The sequence below is a fragment of the Manacus candei genome, unplaced genomic scaffold (assembly GCF_025592945.1).
Source record: "Manacus candei isolate 608988 ecotype Guabito, Panama unplaced genomic scaffold, ASM2559294v1 h1tg000057l, whole genome shotgun sequence".
NCBI classification, from domain to species: Eukaryota; Metazoa; Chordata; class Aves; order Passeriformes; family Pipridae; genus Manacus; species Manacus candei.
The window spans coordinates 9,474,399-9,493,293 of record NW_026138105.1 but is presented as its reverse complement, the minus strand read 5'-3'; the positions used below and the strand labels follow the sequence as shown (position 1 = coordinate 9,493,293).

At 43.4% G+C, this 18,895-nt stretch overlaps 1 protein-coding gene across 1 annotated transcript in view; it reads right to left on the bottom strand.

The window, feature by feature from the left end:
- CDH4 (cadherin 4) overlaps positions 1-10,871 on the bottom strand; it is a 427,411-nt gene extending 416,540 nt beyond the window's left edge. The window contains exons 1-2 of the mRNA XM_051803474.1: positions 10,733-10,871; positions 8,545-8,656 (exon numbers count right to left, since the gene is read on the bottom strand). Coding sequence (XP_051659434.1) covers positions 8,545-8,656; positions 10,733-10,798 — 178 coding nt within the window. The 5' untranslated portion in view covers positions 10,799-10,871. The remainder of the gene's footprint in view (positions 1-8,544; positions 8,657-10,732) is intronic.
- Positions 10,872-18,895: the final 8,024 nt, after the last annotated feature.

Genomic DNA, 18,895 nt, shown 5'->3' with positions numbered 1-18,895 from the left:
ACACAGGTCCAGGTAATATCACAAACAGCTCTCGGTGACATCAGAGACTCACAGGAAGGAACTGCGTGGCCAGAGGCACCTACAGGGCAGGTATCAAACACTCAGGGTTGATTTATACAGTTTTCTATTCACCACCACAGACTATATCAGGAACAAACAGGGTATCAAATTTTATGCTTTAAACTAGTCCTGATTTGCACTTTATCAACTGTAGCAATTTCTTTATTTTCCAACATCTTTCCAAGCTTGTTTCTTGATGCTTTTCCTTCATATACCAATAATTCCAATCTGCTTTTCCTCCTACGTGGTGAAATAACAGAAATTTGTTTCACTGACCTGCCTTTTATGATTCTCTAGACATGAACTGACAGCACAAGCTGATCCATAGCTTTGTATGCAATAATTTTTGTAATCTTGACTATTTGTCTTTGGATAATTGCTACACGCATAATTATTTTAAAGACAATTTCATTTTAAAAGGGTTGAAATTACTACTAGACAAACTCAGTGTAACAAAATTTTAGACTAAGAGTGATTTTTGTGACTAGCCTATGAACTGCTAGAAAATTGTGATTTATAATAGGAACAGTAATAGCCTTTAATGACTGCAGTGCTGCTGGGTATCAATGAAACAGCCTGGCTCATTTCAAAGCAGAAAGGGCATCTATTTTGTTTTTTTCCCCTTCATGGGTGGCCCATACATATCTTCAGGGTCCTTGGAGGAGCTTCCAACATCCCCACAGTGTGTTCCAGGCAGTGGCTGCTATTTCCATGCTAATGTTATTAGGCTGTAGCTTATGTGACCCCTCCAAGCAGCAGCTCCTGCACAGCACAACAAGCAGAGAGCTGAGCCACTGCCACTGGCTCTCTATCACAAAACCCTGGCAAGTGGCGAGAAACAGTGGCAGAAAAGTAAAAAAATAATTAAAATTTTGCATTGGAAGGGAGCAGAAAGCGGGAATCTGCAGAGGCTGGCAGAGAGAGATGCTGGAGCCCAGGGTCACCAGGCATGGGGCAGCGAGAGCGGCTGAACGTCGCTGCTCCCAATGACAGTGCAGCCCATATGCCAGAGCATTTGCCACTGCTCTCTCCCTCTGTGCAACTGCAATTCGAAATTAATATAGAAATTAAGGGTAATGAGTATAAGCAAGAAAAATCGTAAGCCTGTGGCAAAAAGAAATCTTGTTCAACCCAGCTATTTTTCATATTGCAGAAAACTTGCTTGAAAAACCTTCTCCTGAAAGAAGCGAAGGAGCCAGTTCTAATGGAAAATATTTTGGGAAAACGGGAACTCTGTAAGTTCTCCTTTATTCTAGTAAAAATAAAGAGGAAACCAAGAGCTTCTTCAATTTAAGTGTAACATTTCCTTATGCCAGGAGACAAACTATGCCTAGGTTAAGTCTGGACATTAATGGAAGCAAACAGCAGAATGCTGGTCCCTGGTGTTTCAATTATTCTCTCTTTAGAGGTTACGCTTCCAAGAAATTAGAGAAACACAATTTCCCAGTAAGGATCATGTTTTGCAGGGTGTTGCAATGTTTTCATTTAAAGCTGTTTGATTTGTGCTTGCAGAGAAGCTCAGTTCATCACTCTGCCTTCTCTTCTATTCACCTACAAAGTTCTCCACAGGAACAGAGCACAGTGGAGGCTGGACAGGCTGCTCTGTAGAGTTGTCCAGCACAAGGTCAGCCAGAGCAGGCTCCAGGGCCGTGTCCAGTTGGGTTCCAAGTATCTCCAAGGTTGGAGACTCCATGACATCTCTGAGCTACCTCTTCGAGTGTCTGTCAACCCTCACACTGAGAGCTTCTTCCCATGTTTAAGTGCAAAGTCCTGTATATCCATTTCTTTCTCTGTGCCCCTCTGACAAGGACCTGGCTCTATCATCTCGACACACTCTCCCAAGCTATTTATACACAACAATAAAGTCTCCCCCAGAGACTTCTCCAGGTTAAACAATCCCAGGGCTCTCAGCCTGTCCTTTCAGAAATACTAATAAATAAATATTAAACCAAAATATAAGAAACAATATATCACAGCATACTGAGTAGCAAGAAAACCCTCAAATGGCAGGGCTGGCCAAGGACACTTTTGGGGTTTACCTGAAAAAGCAACACTGGGGGGGTCATTTAGGCATTGAATGTGAAGCCAAACCCTCTCCAGAACCTTTGGCTAGCACATAAAAGGTTTACATACACAAAACCAGATACAGATTGAGTCCATCAAGCCAGCAGAGACTCCTACTGCAGTGCTCCACATCAGGATCCGGGAGAAATCTGTTTCTAATCACTGCCACAGGTTCATCTCAAACCCTCCGTCAAACTATACAGAGCCGGAGTTCCCAGAGGCAAATACTGGTCTTTGTTTTTCAAAGATCACTTTCTGGCCTTAGTTCCTACTATTTCCATTCGCCTAAAAATAAAAAAAACTCAGTTTGATACAGCAGTAGCACCAATTCTGAATTTACCAGTAACCTCGAATCAAACAGAAACTCCTTTCTTTCCCTATGTTATTCAAATTCATTCCATGAAAAAATATTAAGAAGCAGATTTCTAATGAAATCCTATCCTCTGTAGTTTTAATCTCTTCTTGCCCTTCAAATAAGACTTTTAAGCATTATCTATATTGCTAAAATATTCTATGAGCTGTGCACATGGCCCATGCTGCTGTCGAACCAAGTACTTCACCAGCTTGAGTTTGCAATGAAATAAGCCACCTCTAAAAAAACATTACACTCATTTCCAGGGTAGAAATTAAGGCAGAAGGAGGCCTGCACATAAATATCAATGAAATTAGGCAATGAGAACTGGCATTAGGTCAATGAAAATTAAGCAAGAAAATATTTCACTGCTAGAATAAATAAGTTTCAATTGCCACATGCAAAAACCATAATTTCCAGAATGCTTTCAGCATCTGCTCTGTAAGATCAGAGCTCATGAGCTCTGTCAGCGACAGTCAGTTCCTGTACAAAGAAGTGCCTTTAAAATTAACATTTTCTAACCTTAAAAGACCCAACATTATCAGTCTGGAGTTCAAAACAACTGGTATTTCACAATAAATAACAAATTGATACTCTTCCAGACATGGCTTATTTCCTAAAAGCCTAAGCATAAATAAAGAAATTAATAAATTATTCAACAGAAATTGTTGTTTCATTTTCTTCCTTAATACATATTTAGAGTGCCTAATTTGAAGCAGTGCAGTTCTTCAACAGACAAATCCCTGAAAGTAGAGAGAAGCTTCAAGCCTGTTGTTGGAGAAGCAGATTTATTCAGATAAAAATCAGTTAACTCCCCAGAATGCAGAAAAAAGTAATTTTACTTGGGTTTGAGGAATTTGGTTCAAAGCTCTGAACTAGAAAGCAATATATACAGTTATTAAACAGTGTAAGGGGATTAACTCTACAGAGTGTTATTGACTACTCCAGTCTCATTAAGTGCAATTTTATTTAGATAAAAACGTCATCTTAAGCATCATTTTTGTGTCAGAACTTAGATCTGAAGAACAACATTAAAAATAAATAGGCATCAGCAGTTCCCTGATCTGCAGCAGCTCTTTCTGGGGTCTCCCCTGGAACTCATGATTGAAATTATGGTTTTGATTTGCAACTTGCCCATCACGAGAAACTGCTTTTAAAAGAAGTTGTCCTGCAGAACGTGGGAAGTGTTTTTTGAGAGGCAGCTCCACTGGGGCATGTACAGGCTTAACACAGAAAGCTGATGTCTGCCTGCCTCTTTTCCCTCCAAGAAAGGAATGAAGAAAGGTTAGGGAAAGAGTTCTGCATTCCCGGTGGACTTTCTCCTACCTTCAGATTTTATTAGGGAACTGTGAAGCTAATTACGTGTACGATAACTTCAGTAACTGCTTTTCATGCAGAATCACAGAGCAGAAAATGATGAAAACATGAATGGAAAAGCCTCTCTGCTTTTTCAACTCAGAGCAGCTTGGAGAAGGCACTGGCTATTGCAGGCTGCAGCAGAGCTGCTGTGAGGAACAGAAACCCTCAAGAGGTGCTCAAAAACTCCACCAAACAGCAGAACAAAGCCCAGCACTCCCCGAGATCTTCCCTTTCCAAAAACATCTGTACAACACACCAAGGGGCACTGAGAAGACACAGGCATGACCAGGGGTAGAAGAGGCCACAGGCAACCTCTCATACACACTTCAGGGGCAGACCCCAATCTGCAGAACCCTGTGGGAACCAAGTTCCTACCAAAATTAACAGCAGATGGGGACCTGTGTATTTTTTGGACTCTAAACCAAGGAAAAGCAGGAAGCCTACACTATCTACTGTATCCCATGAAGACTGGGGATGCTGGGGTTCTTTGGTCTGTTTTATGTTTTCAAAACAGTATTCACAGCCTTCCTAAGCTTTAACATTGGATAGGATGAGGGCTCAGTAGGATGGAGGTTTTGAAACCTCATTGGGAGAAAAAAATCTTTCAACCATGAAGAACATCCTACCTCTAAAAAACTTAAAAGAGACAGCCTCTATGCTGAATTCTTATTAAAAAACAGGTATTTCAGTAAAGCTTTTATGCATTTTATTCGTTTCTAACACAAAATAATGCTAGTAAAAATCCCGGTATGGAAGCAATTACATTTTTATACATTTGCATGAGCTTGGCTACCTCTGGTTGCGTACACTTGCTTAAAGCAGAACATGCTGGCAGAGTTAATTCATCTTCCCATATGAAAATAAACTGTGCTTCCACACACTTTTACCCAAACGTAGCTGCCTACACAAGTGAAGTTATCCTGCTACAGCACTACAGGAACTGCTCGGGGTGGGCAACAGAAACATGAATTACTGCAGAGGAAGAGATGCACAGAAGAACAAAAGAGGGGCTGTACATCCCAACTGCTTGTGCTGTCTCCTGGTGGTAGGTAAAGCTGTGAGCTGTTTAGTTTAGGTCTATCTGAGAGGTGATGTGCTGTACTATGATGGTATTGCACTGGAGGAATAATGCATTTAACACCTTGATGTCATCCCACCCCCTCCCAGCACGCCAACAAAACCTGAGTTTCTCATTTGAAAAAATGTATTTCTCATTAATTACAATCTTTAAAAACCCTACAAAAAATGGAAAAGGGCATAAACTATCAAGAGTATCAGTCCCCCCTGGATCACATTGCACATTGCTTTTAGCATCCTGCTCCTTATTCTCTCTTTCCCCAAGAGGCCACTAGTCATCATCACTCCCCTCCACCTCAGTTCACACTCAGGGATCAGATCCCCCAAGTCACTGCTGAACTGCCTTTGGTGCAGCACTGCATGTCGCTGCTCCCCACCCCTCAGGACCAATGTTCTCACCATGTTAAGTTAACATTAATAATTAAAAAAGAGAAAAAGATACCCGTGCTGCAATTGTCCTCTGCCATACTGCAGGCTTTGAGATTTTCCCCTTAGGCTAAAGAAGAAGATAGTTAACAAACCTATTTTAAACATTATCGTGCATCAGTGATCAAGGCTAAGTTTATTATCATGCAAACAAACACAAAGACAAAAGAAATATAACAGATTACACCCCAGTAACTTTCATTAAGAGATGCAGGGACGGCATTTCTAAGGCAGGCACTGGCTCAACAAATCACCTCAGCTAATATCCCATCATCAGGCCACAGGGCTGGCAGTGATGTGCAATATGTGGTATTTGTGGCACTGTTGGGGAAAACTATTTTAAGTCTAATTAACATGGAATTTTTAGAATGCAGATGCTTTTCATTTATACATAAAACAAAATGCCGTGACATTTCTCCCATCCATTTATCATAAACAAGTTAATTACTGTGTAACAAATAACTCCTGCTAGAATCTGTATGTTTTGAGCATGTTAGAGAGCTGACTCAGGCAAATAAGAGGAACCACAAAGTAGTAGCTAATAGCTTACGGCATACTTATAATAAAACAATGACTCTGTAAAAGCTCTTGTTGTCAAATTAAGGCTAAGCTATTTCGATTGGAATAAGCCAATTATAAGCAGTCATTATCTATTTAAGTTGATTCAAACCTAGAATACTATAAACACTTTCATTTTGATACATTCATAACACTGCATACATTTGAGAGCTGGATATTACAAAGCTTAAAAAGGAGATGTTGGGTTTATTGCCACGCAGCTTATCCTGATCCATGGGACATCCAAACTTCCCCAGCTGGTGGAAGTTCACCACTATGCTGAGCTCTACATACTCCCTGGTTTCTGATGAACAAGCCTTCAGGCAGTATAAACTGTCCCACATCTCCTTCCTCAGGACAAAATGAGGATTCTGCACCTTAAAGACCTTATATTTGCTCACTGAAATCCCCTGAGAGCCACCTGCACTACACATACACTTCCCCCCCCCCCAAATTCCATGAAAGCACTGACAGGTGAATTCCTGCCTACTTTTTTTTTTTTTTTTCCCAGGCAAACAGTCCCATTTGGCCTGAAGATGAATTACTGAATGCTGATGAATAAGATGGTGGTAGCTGGCAGCAAAGCTTTGCGTGGTAAGATGGTGTGAAACAGTACATATGTCAATCTATCAAACACGATAATGTAAGCAATCTGAACCCATTTTTGGTCTGAACTATTGTACAATACTTCACCCAGATGGAAGAAAGAGATAAACATTTTATGCTTCAGACATATCAAGTGTTAGGAAGTAAAATTAAACCTAAACTGGAAAACTACCAATTTTACAGGCTAGAGTATATATAAAAAACAACACAAGCATGAAGAAGAATCTTCTCGCCCATTATTGTATAAATTAATTAGATATATTTGCTTCCTATGATAAACAACAGCATGTATTTGACTATAGATTAAAAGGTGTAAAGATGATAGTTTATTTATTAGCAAACACAGCATTTGCACTTTTTTCTTCCTCCTTTGGTTGACAAAATGCTTATAAATCATGGAGCTTGTGACAATGTTATCAGGTCATGAATCTTACAAGTGGGGCACAGATATATAATGTCCCCAGGGTGAGTTCAGCCCTAAATCAGAGGCAGGTTTGCCATGACTAATGTGAAACTACAACTGGTCCCTAAAGGATAATATTAAATGGAAATATATTTTCATTCAAATCAACTTGACAGCCTATGTAAATATAATTTCATATTTAAAAATTATTTAAAACTGAAATGAAATGACAGCACTGTGCTCTCTTCAAAGTCAATGCCAGCTAATGCCTCTAAAGAGACCTTCTGCTCCATCCCTGTTGTCCACCCCCATAAACACACAGCACAATTTATCAAGCACTAAACTGCAGAAAATACTCTTCTGAGCAAATATATTTATGATATTGCTTTCTACAGTACTTGGAGAACATTTTTTATCAAATAATTTCAAAAGCTAAAAAAGCATGAAATCTACTCAGTTTCCAGACTGACCTGTAAAGCCAGTGTAAATCTTTGGGAAAAATTGCTATTATGTGTGTAAATGATTGGTATTTAGTCTCTTCAGTGTTGCTGTATTCCTGGGATTGTCTGTGTCAGTTCCTTATTTGGTTACCCTTCAAACTAAAAACAAACTCCCCAATGTTTACTAATTGATGCCAGGCCAGGCAAGAGAATTCCTGAACGGCAACACTAAGACAACTGGGCCCAGAAACAAAACGGATTGCCAGCTCATGGAGAGCAAAAATCTCCAGTCCTGGATTCTGCTGAAGCCAGAGAGAACACTGACAACTCTCCCTCTCTTCTGAGAAAAATCAAAGTAACAGAGCAGGTGTTTGCTCTGGAGGAAGACAGAAATCCCAGCCTTCTGGCAGAGAGATGCATGTGAGTAACTGTACTCAGGAGAAAGCAGCAAAAGGTTTATAAACCCTTGAGTAGAGCATCGTTCTGATGTGCTCCCCACCTTCCTGGGGGTGCTTGGGGGGGTGAGGTTTGATCTTCAAAAATTCTCTTGGAGTAAAACAGTATTTTCCTGTGCCATGCAAATCTAAAGTTTAATTATTTTTAACTTGAAAGGGAGACAAATCAATACACAGGATAATCTGTTGTTATTTGGATTACGAAGACATCTCAGAGTTTACAATCACAAAACTGGTTATAATCCCGCAATTACTATAAAGCTAATTGGTAGTTTCTTTTCGCCTATGTTTTCATGTTGTCAGTGGGGCAGTAATGAAAATGAATGCCACATTTGTGAACAGAATGTCTGTAGGCTTGTTTACCACATTTCCAACAACAACGTCTGCTTTATCATGCATTTCAAAGCAGGGATAATTTAGGGATCTTTGAATTTCATACATAAAAATACTTTCTAAAATATCAAATGTAGAGCTCCTTCAGACGGGGTGGGAGTGGGAGACTTAAGAGTGAAGTGATGACCTCGCATACTACAGCAAACAATCCACCTGGAGCAGACAGCACGCGGACTTCCAGTGATTCATCTGTATTCAAAACTGTGCTCAGGTAAACCACTTAGTGTTTCATCCTCCTACAAACATAATTCTGCAGACAATTTCACCATCAAAACCAGCATCTTTAAGCCTCCTTTCACCTCCTGAAAATACAGTTATTGCAGAAGCTATTAAGCTTTTTATTCCACTTACCTTTGAGTAACTTCTGCCCTTCCATGATGTTTTGGGAGACGAATGCTGTGTAGTCTTGCTCTGAGAAGCCAGGTTTGCATGTGGGTCTCACTGTAAGATCCCCATTGTGTGCCTGCAAAAAACGAGGAAAATGCACACCATGACTTTTGTCATTTGGGAGAATGTTTTGTACCCAATGATGAGGTGTTATAGGCATGGGCAAACCTGCACAGTAAGGCAGTGTGCAAGCAGAAGCTGCTGGTGTTAGAGTGTCTATCTGTTGGAGTGGATCCATACTGTAGCTGCAAAAATAAAATGGGCCAGCAAGTAGTTGCCTGACTACAAGAGAGCATTGTTTTGTAGGAAGACTGGGATACTGGGCACTGTCAGAAGAGGGGAGGAAACAAAGAGCAGCAATTCATCAGGGCGAGCTGTGCTCGCACTGGAGACACGGAAAGGCCTGATGTTGCAACATCCAAATCACTGAGGTTTACTATTGAGAAACCGGGCAAAGCACAGGACAGAAGGGGGACAAACAGCCAGCTCACAGCAGCCTCAGGAGCCTGAGACCAGGTAGAGACACCCTTCCTTCCCCTTCACCCTGCGCCAGCCTCCAAGGCTCTGCCTGCTGCTGCCTCTGGGACCCTCCAGGCTCCGCACTTGCCCAGCAGTAGGAGAGGATGGAGGGGATCTCAATCAAAAATGTAACAATGCACAGTCTCATACACAGCGTGCCAGGAACCAGGGACAAGCATCCAGCTAAACACTCAGCTGCAACTTTGGACTGCACAGAGGGGATCCAGCCCCTGCCACAGGGACAAAGTAGTCCAGTCACAGCAGTCCAGGCTCCTTGGGATTCCCCGGCAAGGAAGGTCCCAGACCCCAACTCCAAGGAACTCGCTGACAGCACACAAGCCAGAGATTCATGCCTAAAGAGTGCCAGGTGATTTACGCACAAACAAGTGCTGGTGGCAGGGGATTTCTAACGCGCCCGGGCTGTCGGCAGAGCCAGCCAGAGCATCGCTTAGCGATGCCGGCTGCACCTCCGACGCCTCCAGTCCCAGCCGCTCGCTGAAGCCCGGGGACCAGGAGAGGCACTTCCTCGGAAAGTGCAACTCCAGGCGTGCACCTGTCTCTCCGGGGGGAGCATCAGAGCTCCCCCGAGGCCCCCGAAACACTCCCGGACGCAGACGATGCTGCATTAGAGAGAGACAGAAGGGAAGCGGAGCGAAGGGTCCTTTCGGATGAGCTTAGTAAGCAGAACGCAAGCCAACGTACTCGGCTAAGAATCACGCTCGGGAGACGGATGCCAGCTACTGCATGGGAAGCGCAAGGAAGCGGCGGCTCTGTGGACTCTGACCGTCACTGGCAAGATGTTGCCATTAGGAAACATTTCTAAGGGTCTCGCTGAACGTAACAGGCTTTGAATCTGAAATCGCCCCGTTATTATAGCGGTGCTCGCTAAACGAGAGCGCACGGGGGCTATTCCTGCGCACCCAGCAGCCTCCCCAAGGCTCGGGACATCCTCACACATTCAACTTGGCACCGGGGGATCGAGGCAGAAAAATAAACGGCTCTTGTTCCCGCAGCCAGTGCAGCCCGAAACCCAGCGGCAGCCCCGCTCGCTTTGTAACACTGCAGCCACGCGTCCAGGCGCTTGTTGATGTTCTACAGACCCCCCTGCATTTCAGACGGGGCGCGAATAAAACCCTAAAAATCCCAAACTTTTCAGACCATCACCACCCCCTCACCAACACGGTCCGCGCCCGCCCGGTGGGTTTAGGGGCTCGTAAAGATAAAAGTTCGGGGCTGCTCCGCGGGGCGGGCGGCGGGGAGCGCAGCGCGGCGGCTCCGCGGGGCCGGGCGGGCGGAGCGGCTCCGCGCCGGGACGCGCCGCTGCCCGCGAAGTTTCTGTCCGGCGAGGCGCAAGCAGGGAGGGCAAGTTGCGCCCGCACCGCGGAGGCGCAGCTTAACAAAAAAAAATAAAATAAAAAATTAACAATTAAACCCCGCAACGACGATTTTAAAAAGCGGGCGAAACGGCGGAGCGGCGGCAGCAGCAGCAGCAGCAGCACCCACCGCCCGAAAAGCCCCGCGCGCCGCGAAGTTGCGGCCGGGGCGGCGCGGCGGCACCTCCGGGGGACGGGAATCGAACGGGTGATGCTCGCCCGCCGTCCCCCCCCTCCGCGCCGTGGGGCGCCCCACTTACCGCCGCCGAGCCCCAGACGGGAAGGAGGAGCAGCAGCACCAGCAGCACCCTCGAGCCGGTCCTCATGGCCCCGCCGGGCGGGGGGCGGTGGCCGCGCAGAGCCGGGGCCGGGGGGTCGCCGCTGCCGCCCCGCTCCCGCCGCTCGCTGCCCGCTCCGGGCTGCAGGTGAAGCGCGCGCCGCCGCCACGCCCCGCCCCGCCGCGCGCGGGCACGCGCCGCCTTAAAGCGGCAGGCACCGCCCCGCTGAGGGGAGGGGGCCGGGGGCGAGCGTGGGGAAGGGGAGGGCGAGGGAGGGCGCCGAGGAAAAGCGGGAGGCGGGGGGGGGAGTTCGGCGTCGGCGCGTCCCTCGGCGCCCTGCAGAGCTCCGCGGGGAGCCTCGGCTGCGCGGAGAACGGACTTAAATGACCGAAGGTGAAAAAACTGGCGTATTACGGGAAAAAAAAAATAAAAATACCCCAGCGCATCCGGAGATGATGGAGACACGGGGGGAAAACAAACAAACAAACAACCCGGAGATGATGGAGACGGATCGTGGAATCGTCAAGGCTGGAAGAGACCTTTGAGATCGGCAAGTCCAAGCGTTCAACCCTGCGCAGCCTAAAGCACTAAAGCGCATCACCCAGCGCGTCCTGAGCGCCCCCGGGATGGTGACTCCGCCACCTCCCTGGGCAGCCTATTCCAATCCCTGACCAGCCCAATGCAATCTCTGACCAGGGCATTCCAATCCCTGACCAGCCCATTCCAGTCCCTGACCGCCCCAACAGTGCCAACGTGTTTTCTAGTACCGAGTCTGAATCTCCCCCGTCTCACCTTAAGGCATTTCCTCCAGTCCTCTCTGCGTGTGTCCACGGAGGAACAAGTAGAATGTCCATTGAGGGAAAAAGTAGCATATCGAGGAGAAAAAGTGATATATCCCTGGAAAGGTGTGCCCAGTGGGGAAAAAACTAATGTGTCCAGGTGAAAAGCACGTGTATCCCATGAGGAAAATGAGTGTGCCCATAGGAAAGACATATATCCATAGGTTGGTGAGTGTATCCCGTGAGGAGAGCAGAGCCCAGGCCATGAGGAAAGGTGGCATTAGAAGGGAGTAGCAACTCCACAGGAAAAATTACCTATTGGGGAGGAAAAAAATAATATATCCAGAGATAAAAAAGTGGAATACCTGGAGAAGAATGACAACAGAAGAAACCACAGCCCTGCCATGGCAGGGACCCTCTGCTTCACCTGCAAAGGGCTTTGCTGGTATGACCCCTCTGTGAGGGCAGGAGGTGCCTCCTTGGCAGCTGGGTCTGGCTCTGTGGGATGAGGGTCAGGACGGGCTCTGGGCGGGCAGGGATGGGGGTGCAGGTCCCTGAGCCCCCACTTCAGGCTCTGCACTCATGCTGGGGAGGGTGCAGCAAGTGCCTCTCCAGCAGAGAATGATTTAGGTGAGCTGAGGATCAGATAGAGAAATTGGTAGTGCCAGAAACAGCTCCTCAGCCGTGTCCGTGAGCCTGGCTCTGCTTTTCTTAGAGGAAAATAGGCTTGTCAGGCCTAATCCACATCCACATCAGTAGCAGAGAAAGCTAACTCCACTGAACTAGCGGTTTTCTGGTGTAAAAATAAAGGAAGATCAACGCAGGGCCAGAAAGTGAAACTTCAGTCACACAGAAAACTGAGAGCAGAAAGCAGTGGTTTCAAGCTCCTGCTCTTTTCCTACAGCATGACCCTGGCACCCAAACACCATCCTCTCCCTCTCCCAATGCAACTCAATGCCACAAATAGAAGTTCCTGGGCATGTATATTTTGTGCATATAAATCCCACAACGATTTGCATAAATAGATGCACACTATCTGATGTACGTGCAAAGTCAGACACTGCAGCTGAAAAATCTGGTCATTAAACTGTTCTGTGAGATTTTCACGTTTCTGAAGGAATGAGACACATAAATCCACTGACTGCATCTTTGGCTATTGAGTAGATTTAATAGCATTGTGTTAACACCTAGAGACGTTAGCGGAGAACTGAGGCCTCATTGTATTAAGCTCTGTAGACACGAATAATGAAAAGATTGTTCCAACCCCACCAATTTACAGTCTTAGTGGATTATGGGGTTTATTTTGTTTTTAAACAAGCGTTTCTGAGTTTGTTATATAACATGAAATAAATCCCATCATTGTATTGAATTTAACGTAGACCCTTTTTTATGAAGCACTTTCACAGAGGGAGAAATAATCCAGTGACACTATCATAGCAAAAATAAATCCTTATGTATACATATATATATATATATATATATATATATATATATATATAAAATACATTTTCCTTCTTTTATATTTATCCTCAAAAGTTTGGAGTAGATTGTTCCAAGTTGAAGGGCAGTTGCTATTTAAATAAAACTACAAGTGCTCTGGTGTCTACTGGGAATATTTTGGATTTGGGCAACTACAGAGTGGATATTTCTTTGTGAATACCTGTGGCTGGTTATTTTGACTCTTGCTGGACTACAGCTGTTGCTATGCATGTGCTTGTTCTGTTTGATAACTTTGTTAATATGACAAGTTCTACAAGTATTGTCAAAATAAGTCTGACACCACAACAGATTGTGAAGAAAAGGCAGAGCAGTAGTGGAAAAAAAAATAGAATTCTTCAACATGTTTACAGTTGATTTCTAATCTGATAGCAAATTGATTTTTTTTCCCAAACTGGTTTGCCATCCCTCTTTTCTAAGCTGTGGTAACAAACTGTGCTCAGGAAATGAGGCTGCAAATGGAGTGAGTTCGAGTCCAGGTTATGTTTCTAATAACACTGGGCTGTGTGAAACAGTGGGTGCCTTCCCAAACTGAGGTGTTTCCAGAAGAGTCAGAGGAGAATACAGATCCAGCATTCAGACAATGGAAATCACTGGTTTACCTGTGTGGTTTCTTTCACTCTACCATTTTCCTTCAACTCTTTACACTCCAATTAATTTTGGAAGGAATTACAGTTTTTCTAACTGATTAGCTACCATTTCAACTACCTCCTTGTTTAGAAGCACTTAACATGAAGTACTTACAAAATATCTTCCTTCAGAATTTTAAGGAAAATTAAAATATGCCATTTACATTTTTTTACCTACTGAATTTTTCACAAACTATTGCATTTAAGATTACAGGTCTGAGCTGGGCTTGAACATATGTTATTTGGGAGGGTTCGCTTCGGAGTCTCATTTCGCTTGGAATCTGATGGGAGACTGGTAAGGAACTGGTGTTCTGGCACAAAATGGAAATAGGAAGCTCTACTGTCTAACACACAAATGCTACAAGATGTGGGTTTGGCTGGATGAAGACATTTAAGAGCGTGCACATGCACAGTAAATCAACTTGCTAAACACCTCAAGAACAAAACTGCTGATCCTAAGAGCCAACTTGCTGCACTGCACAACACTCAAGAGAATAAAAGGCTCATAGATGAACCATCTACAGAGCTGACTATGCCAGGATAATGAGGAGCGGAGAGAACACGAGGGATTTTTCCCTGCTTGATGCACACATGTAATTCCTATTGACAGCAGTGGGAGTTGCACGTACATATCAAGGGGACAATAGAACCCTTAGTGGTGGAGATGAGTATCAGATGTGAGCTGTGTGACCACAAAGAGAAGGAGGGAGAGGGAGGTGTGATTGCTGAGGGACAGTACAACACACAATAAAATTGTCAAGCAGCCATCAAATATGTGAAAGCATGGGAGTAACAAATTAAATGGACAGGAGGTGAGAAAACAGTGTCTCAAGAGACTTTTGCCTTCCTAGCTTAGGGCTGATATTTGAATTCCTTATTTGGGAAATATTCCCGCTGGCTTAACCCATTTAATTCTCTGATAAGTAAATGTTTTCCTGTACTTGAGTAAATAGTTGCAGCCTAGATGCCAAGGATAAAAATGGAGTTTATTAAAGAAGTGTGATAAACAAGAAGGAATTAATACAGTGTGCAGACCACACTTCAGGTTTCTTTTGTATGATCTGAGGACTCTTGCTGCTCAAATAGAAGACAGCAATCTGATCGGTGATTTACAGAATCATTATTAGAATCATAATTTTAGTTTGTGTTAGAAGTATTAACAAAGGACAAAACAGAGCAATGATAACGATTCTAGTTTGATAGATGGGGGTAAATTATGTGTTTATGTCAGCAGTTCAGAAATTAGATGAATGAGAAGTGCCTTCAGATTTAATCCACATTTGGGATCTTTTAAAGATGTGTAGGGAAGAGGGGACAACATGAAACTGAGCAGTAAAGGGAAAGGTAAATCAATGGAGAAATTAATGATCAGCAAAAGACATAAATATCTACCAGATCTCAATGGAAACCAACAGAAGAAACAAAGGATGCTCCTGACTAGGAGGGCTACAACCACAGAAGGAAAACTAACAGTAAAAGTCAGAGTTTGGTACATTTATGTGATTTTTTTTAAGCAACAGCAACTGGAGCTACATGAATGGTTGAGCACAGCTCAACATTCTGGGTTGCTTATGATCTGGCTCCAGTACAAGATCTAAAGACAAAACGATGAGTCACAGAGGAGAAAGCGACTTGAAGAAAGGAAAAAGCAGCACTGAACAGGAATGGAATATGCACTAGTCCAAGCTGATTTTGTACCAGCCTGCACGTGCTCCCTGTGTGCTGGAATGGTGAGAATGACACAACCATCCTCCTGGTTAAACAGCTCTTTTGAAGTCCCATTTTCAGTCCTGCCAGACGTGCTGCAATGCCAAGGAATTTGAACTTTCTCTCTTTTACACTATCTACTCATCCGTACATTGTGGATCCAAGTGATTCTTCTGAGCTGGTCATGTGAATGGCAATGAGGAAAATACAACTTCAGAGGCCCTGTACAAACCCTTCCTGCTCAGCTAATTACACTGACCGAGGGAGGCCAACTTTGGTGTAGTCTGACCTCCAATTATGAGACACTCTGTGGTCTCCTCACTGAACTATGCAGGCATTAATGGCAGCATGCCAGCAATGGCTATATTAAAATCAATTTGAAGATCCCAATTCCATGTCTCTTTCACCTTAGGTGAGGTAACACACCTTATAATAATGTATCTCTTCATAAAATATTGTAAAACAAAATTGACCTATGTGAAACAATTAGCAGTGCTATTTTTTTTCCCATTTATTGTATTCTTGCAAAAACAAAGGAAAAAGGGAAGGGCAGGCTGGGAGGCTTAATAGGTCTGTGTCTTTGCAGTGGATGGCAGTTAAAAAAAAAAAAAGAAGCAGAATAGCAGAATTAGGTTTGTTCTCAGAGTCACCAAGGAGAACAAACTGCAAGAGATCCCTAACACAGCAGGCAGGCAGCTCCCAGGCTGCTCCATGAGGTAATGCTGGATATTCATGGAAACAATGAAACCCCACCAGATTTAGTAAAAAAGAGATGAGTAGCCAGCCTGTGATTTTACAAGCAGGAAGAAGGCCACAGATTCCCACTTTCCCCAAAGTCTCCACAAAGTTACTGATTTTAAGACACTCCTCACATGAGTGTGTGTTTCAGCATCGTTGTGCCATCAGCTCAGAAACAGTTACCTGAAGTGTTCATCCCCTGAAAGGATCACACTCAACTCAGGCTTTACCCTGGGACAGCAGTCTGAGAACTTTGTCAAAATAATACAAACCAAGTGATTCCCTCCCCACCCTCTCCATGCGCCTCCTCAGAGGTTACAGTTCTATAATTTTCACTCATCACACACCAGAAAACTCCAAATTAATATCAACATAATTAATAATTTCCAATAGGGAGTGCTGAAAGAAAATGAGAATTTTTAAGACTTGCAGCTTGTGCTGTTATTATTGTTTACAGCAGCAAAGCTCATCACTACTGCCTTTCTTTCCTCTGTAGTGGACATGACTATATACACTGAAATGTGCACAGTAATGTAACTTATTCCAGTCTAGATCTCAAAATAAGTTACACCGCTACAAGCAGCAATATTAATAACTGAACACTTTTATCTAGAAAAAACGTGAGGTCCGGATCAGTCTTTCTTGTATTACTGACAGTACTTGCTTTTCTTCTTTATCAGGAAAAAAACAAGTATGTTTTCCTCTGCACAGATTGGTAAAGTATAAATAGAAGTGATATTCTGAGCTCTCTCTGCCTTTTGTGGCACCCAGCTTGTTTGTATTCCTCCCCAATACTTTTTTCCTCCTGATATATCCAGCAGTTTTAGCACCACTCTAAATTTTGTGTGTGTGCATGCTAAATGCTGAGGCAGAACTCCTCAGAGAAAGCCCCAGTTACCTATTTAATATGAAGTAATTTTCTGGAGCTGTCAGCATTTTTGGTCAAAAACCACCTGGAAGACAAAGCACTTTACAAGAGACAGCCTTGACAGCCTATGGATTTCAAAAGTAGAACTGAAAAGATAAGAAAACTTGGAGGGAGGGGAGAGAGAGTGAGAGATGTGCTCTTATAAGAGATTACTTCATGACAGAATATCACACACTCAAAGTAAGGCAGCATATTTCCAATTGAGAAAAGTAGTGAGAAATTTATAGTGTTTGCCTCCTTACAGCTTCCATCAAGTTAAAGATGCCTATGGAATTTATTTGAATATCTGAATCACTGACTTAGCTACAAATGAGGATAATAATATGAAGTTCTAATAATAATATTACATGGCTAAGTGAAGTAAAGCCTAGAAATAAGAGGGGACTATTTAGACACACTGTTTGTGTGGTCAGAATAATATGGACTGACTGCAGGCCAAGAGTAATAAAACCCTAAATCCTCCACACATGCATAAACAGAAATGAAGAGAAAGTGTTGAGTCCTGAGAGTTAAATTTTGGTAACTACCATTGGTGGTTACCACCTGACAGCTGCTAAACTGACACACGCTGGTTTTTGATGTTGGTGGAGTTTGTGCATGAGCCCAGAGAGTTCTGTACACAAAGTAATTGCTGCTTTTGCCAGTGCCTAGAAATATCTGAACTGCAAAGATTAATTTTTCAAGTTCATGCATTCATCTAACGAGATTATCTGCGGTTATCCCATTAACTCTGACCAGCAGATCCCGGGCTCTCACATCACCTAATCCATGCCCAACTGCACACAGGCTTTCAAGTCAGACTGAAACTGTGTCCGGGACACTAAAAATATTGGTATGTCCAAGACTGGTTAACCTTCAGCTAAAAAGTGGTTTTGATCTCTTTGAGAGAGAAATACTATGGGAGATATTCCTGCACCATCTTCCGTGTGAGCTACAGGCAGACATGTGGTTTAACAGAGCTTATTGTAAGTGACATTAGTTCAGTGATTGTGATTGTGCTAATCCATCAGTAGGAAATGGCAGAATCATGTAGCAGGGTTTATTGCAGCCTGGAAGCAGCACAGGATTTAAATGGGACATTTTTATTAGATATTAAAAACTAATACAAATTATGTCTGGTGCAAGTTATGGGCTGAATGGGGTAACCTGGACTTCACCTATGCAGATATTTCAGCGGAATGGTCATTTACTGAGCTGATCCTGAAGCACTTTATGAGAGATAAATCTAATAACCTTTCTGAGAAAACCTCAGCAGGATGCAGACACTGTAATAATCCATATGGAAGCTCCCACATTGTATTGTATGCTGTCAGACAACTCAATTATTTTCTTCCACATCTAACATAAGCTTCTGTTTAGTAAACATGATGAGAGTCAAACTTTTACATATATATATATAAAGTGCTTAATTTGCATGCAAAATTGCCATAAGTGTGTATGCAAATAGGAAAACTCATGCACAGATGACTAATTAAGTGCATTTATGTGAGAAATTACCCAATGCACGCATGGAATCTCAGTAATTGTACACACAACTCAGAAGTGTGAGTGTGTTTGCAATTTGGACACAGAACTGATTGAAAAAATTGTTCCTCGGTACTGGGTTGGAATAACTGATGTGGAGCACACGGCCAGAACTGGGACAACTGAGGGGGCTTTGGAAAAGAACTGCAGAAGCTTGTGAGGAGCTTTACAGTAAGAACAGAATTTGCCATCTCTATCATTACCATTTCCCTATTCAATAATAGCCATCCCGTGCTAATCTATGGCTTGAAAGGACTAATTTCTGTAACTCCCATAAACAAACAGAAAAATAAAATCTGTGCAATGGCACAAGAAATGGTGTCATTAAAATTAAACCTGAAGT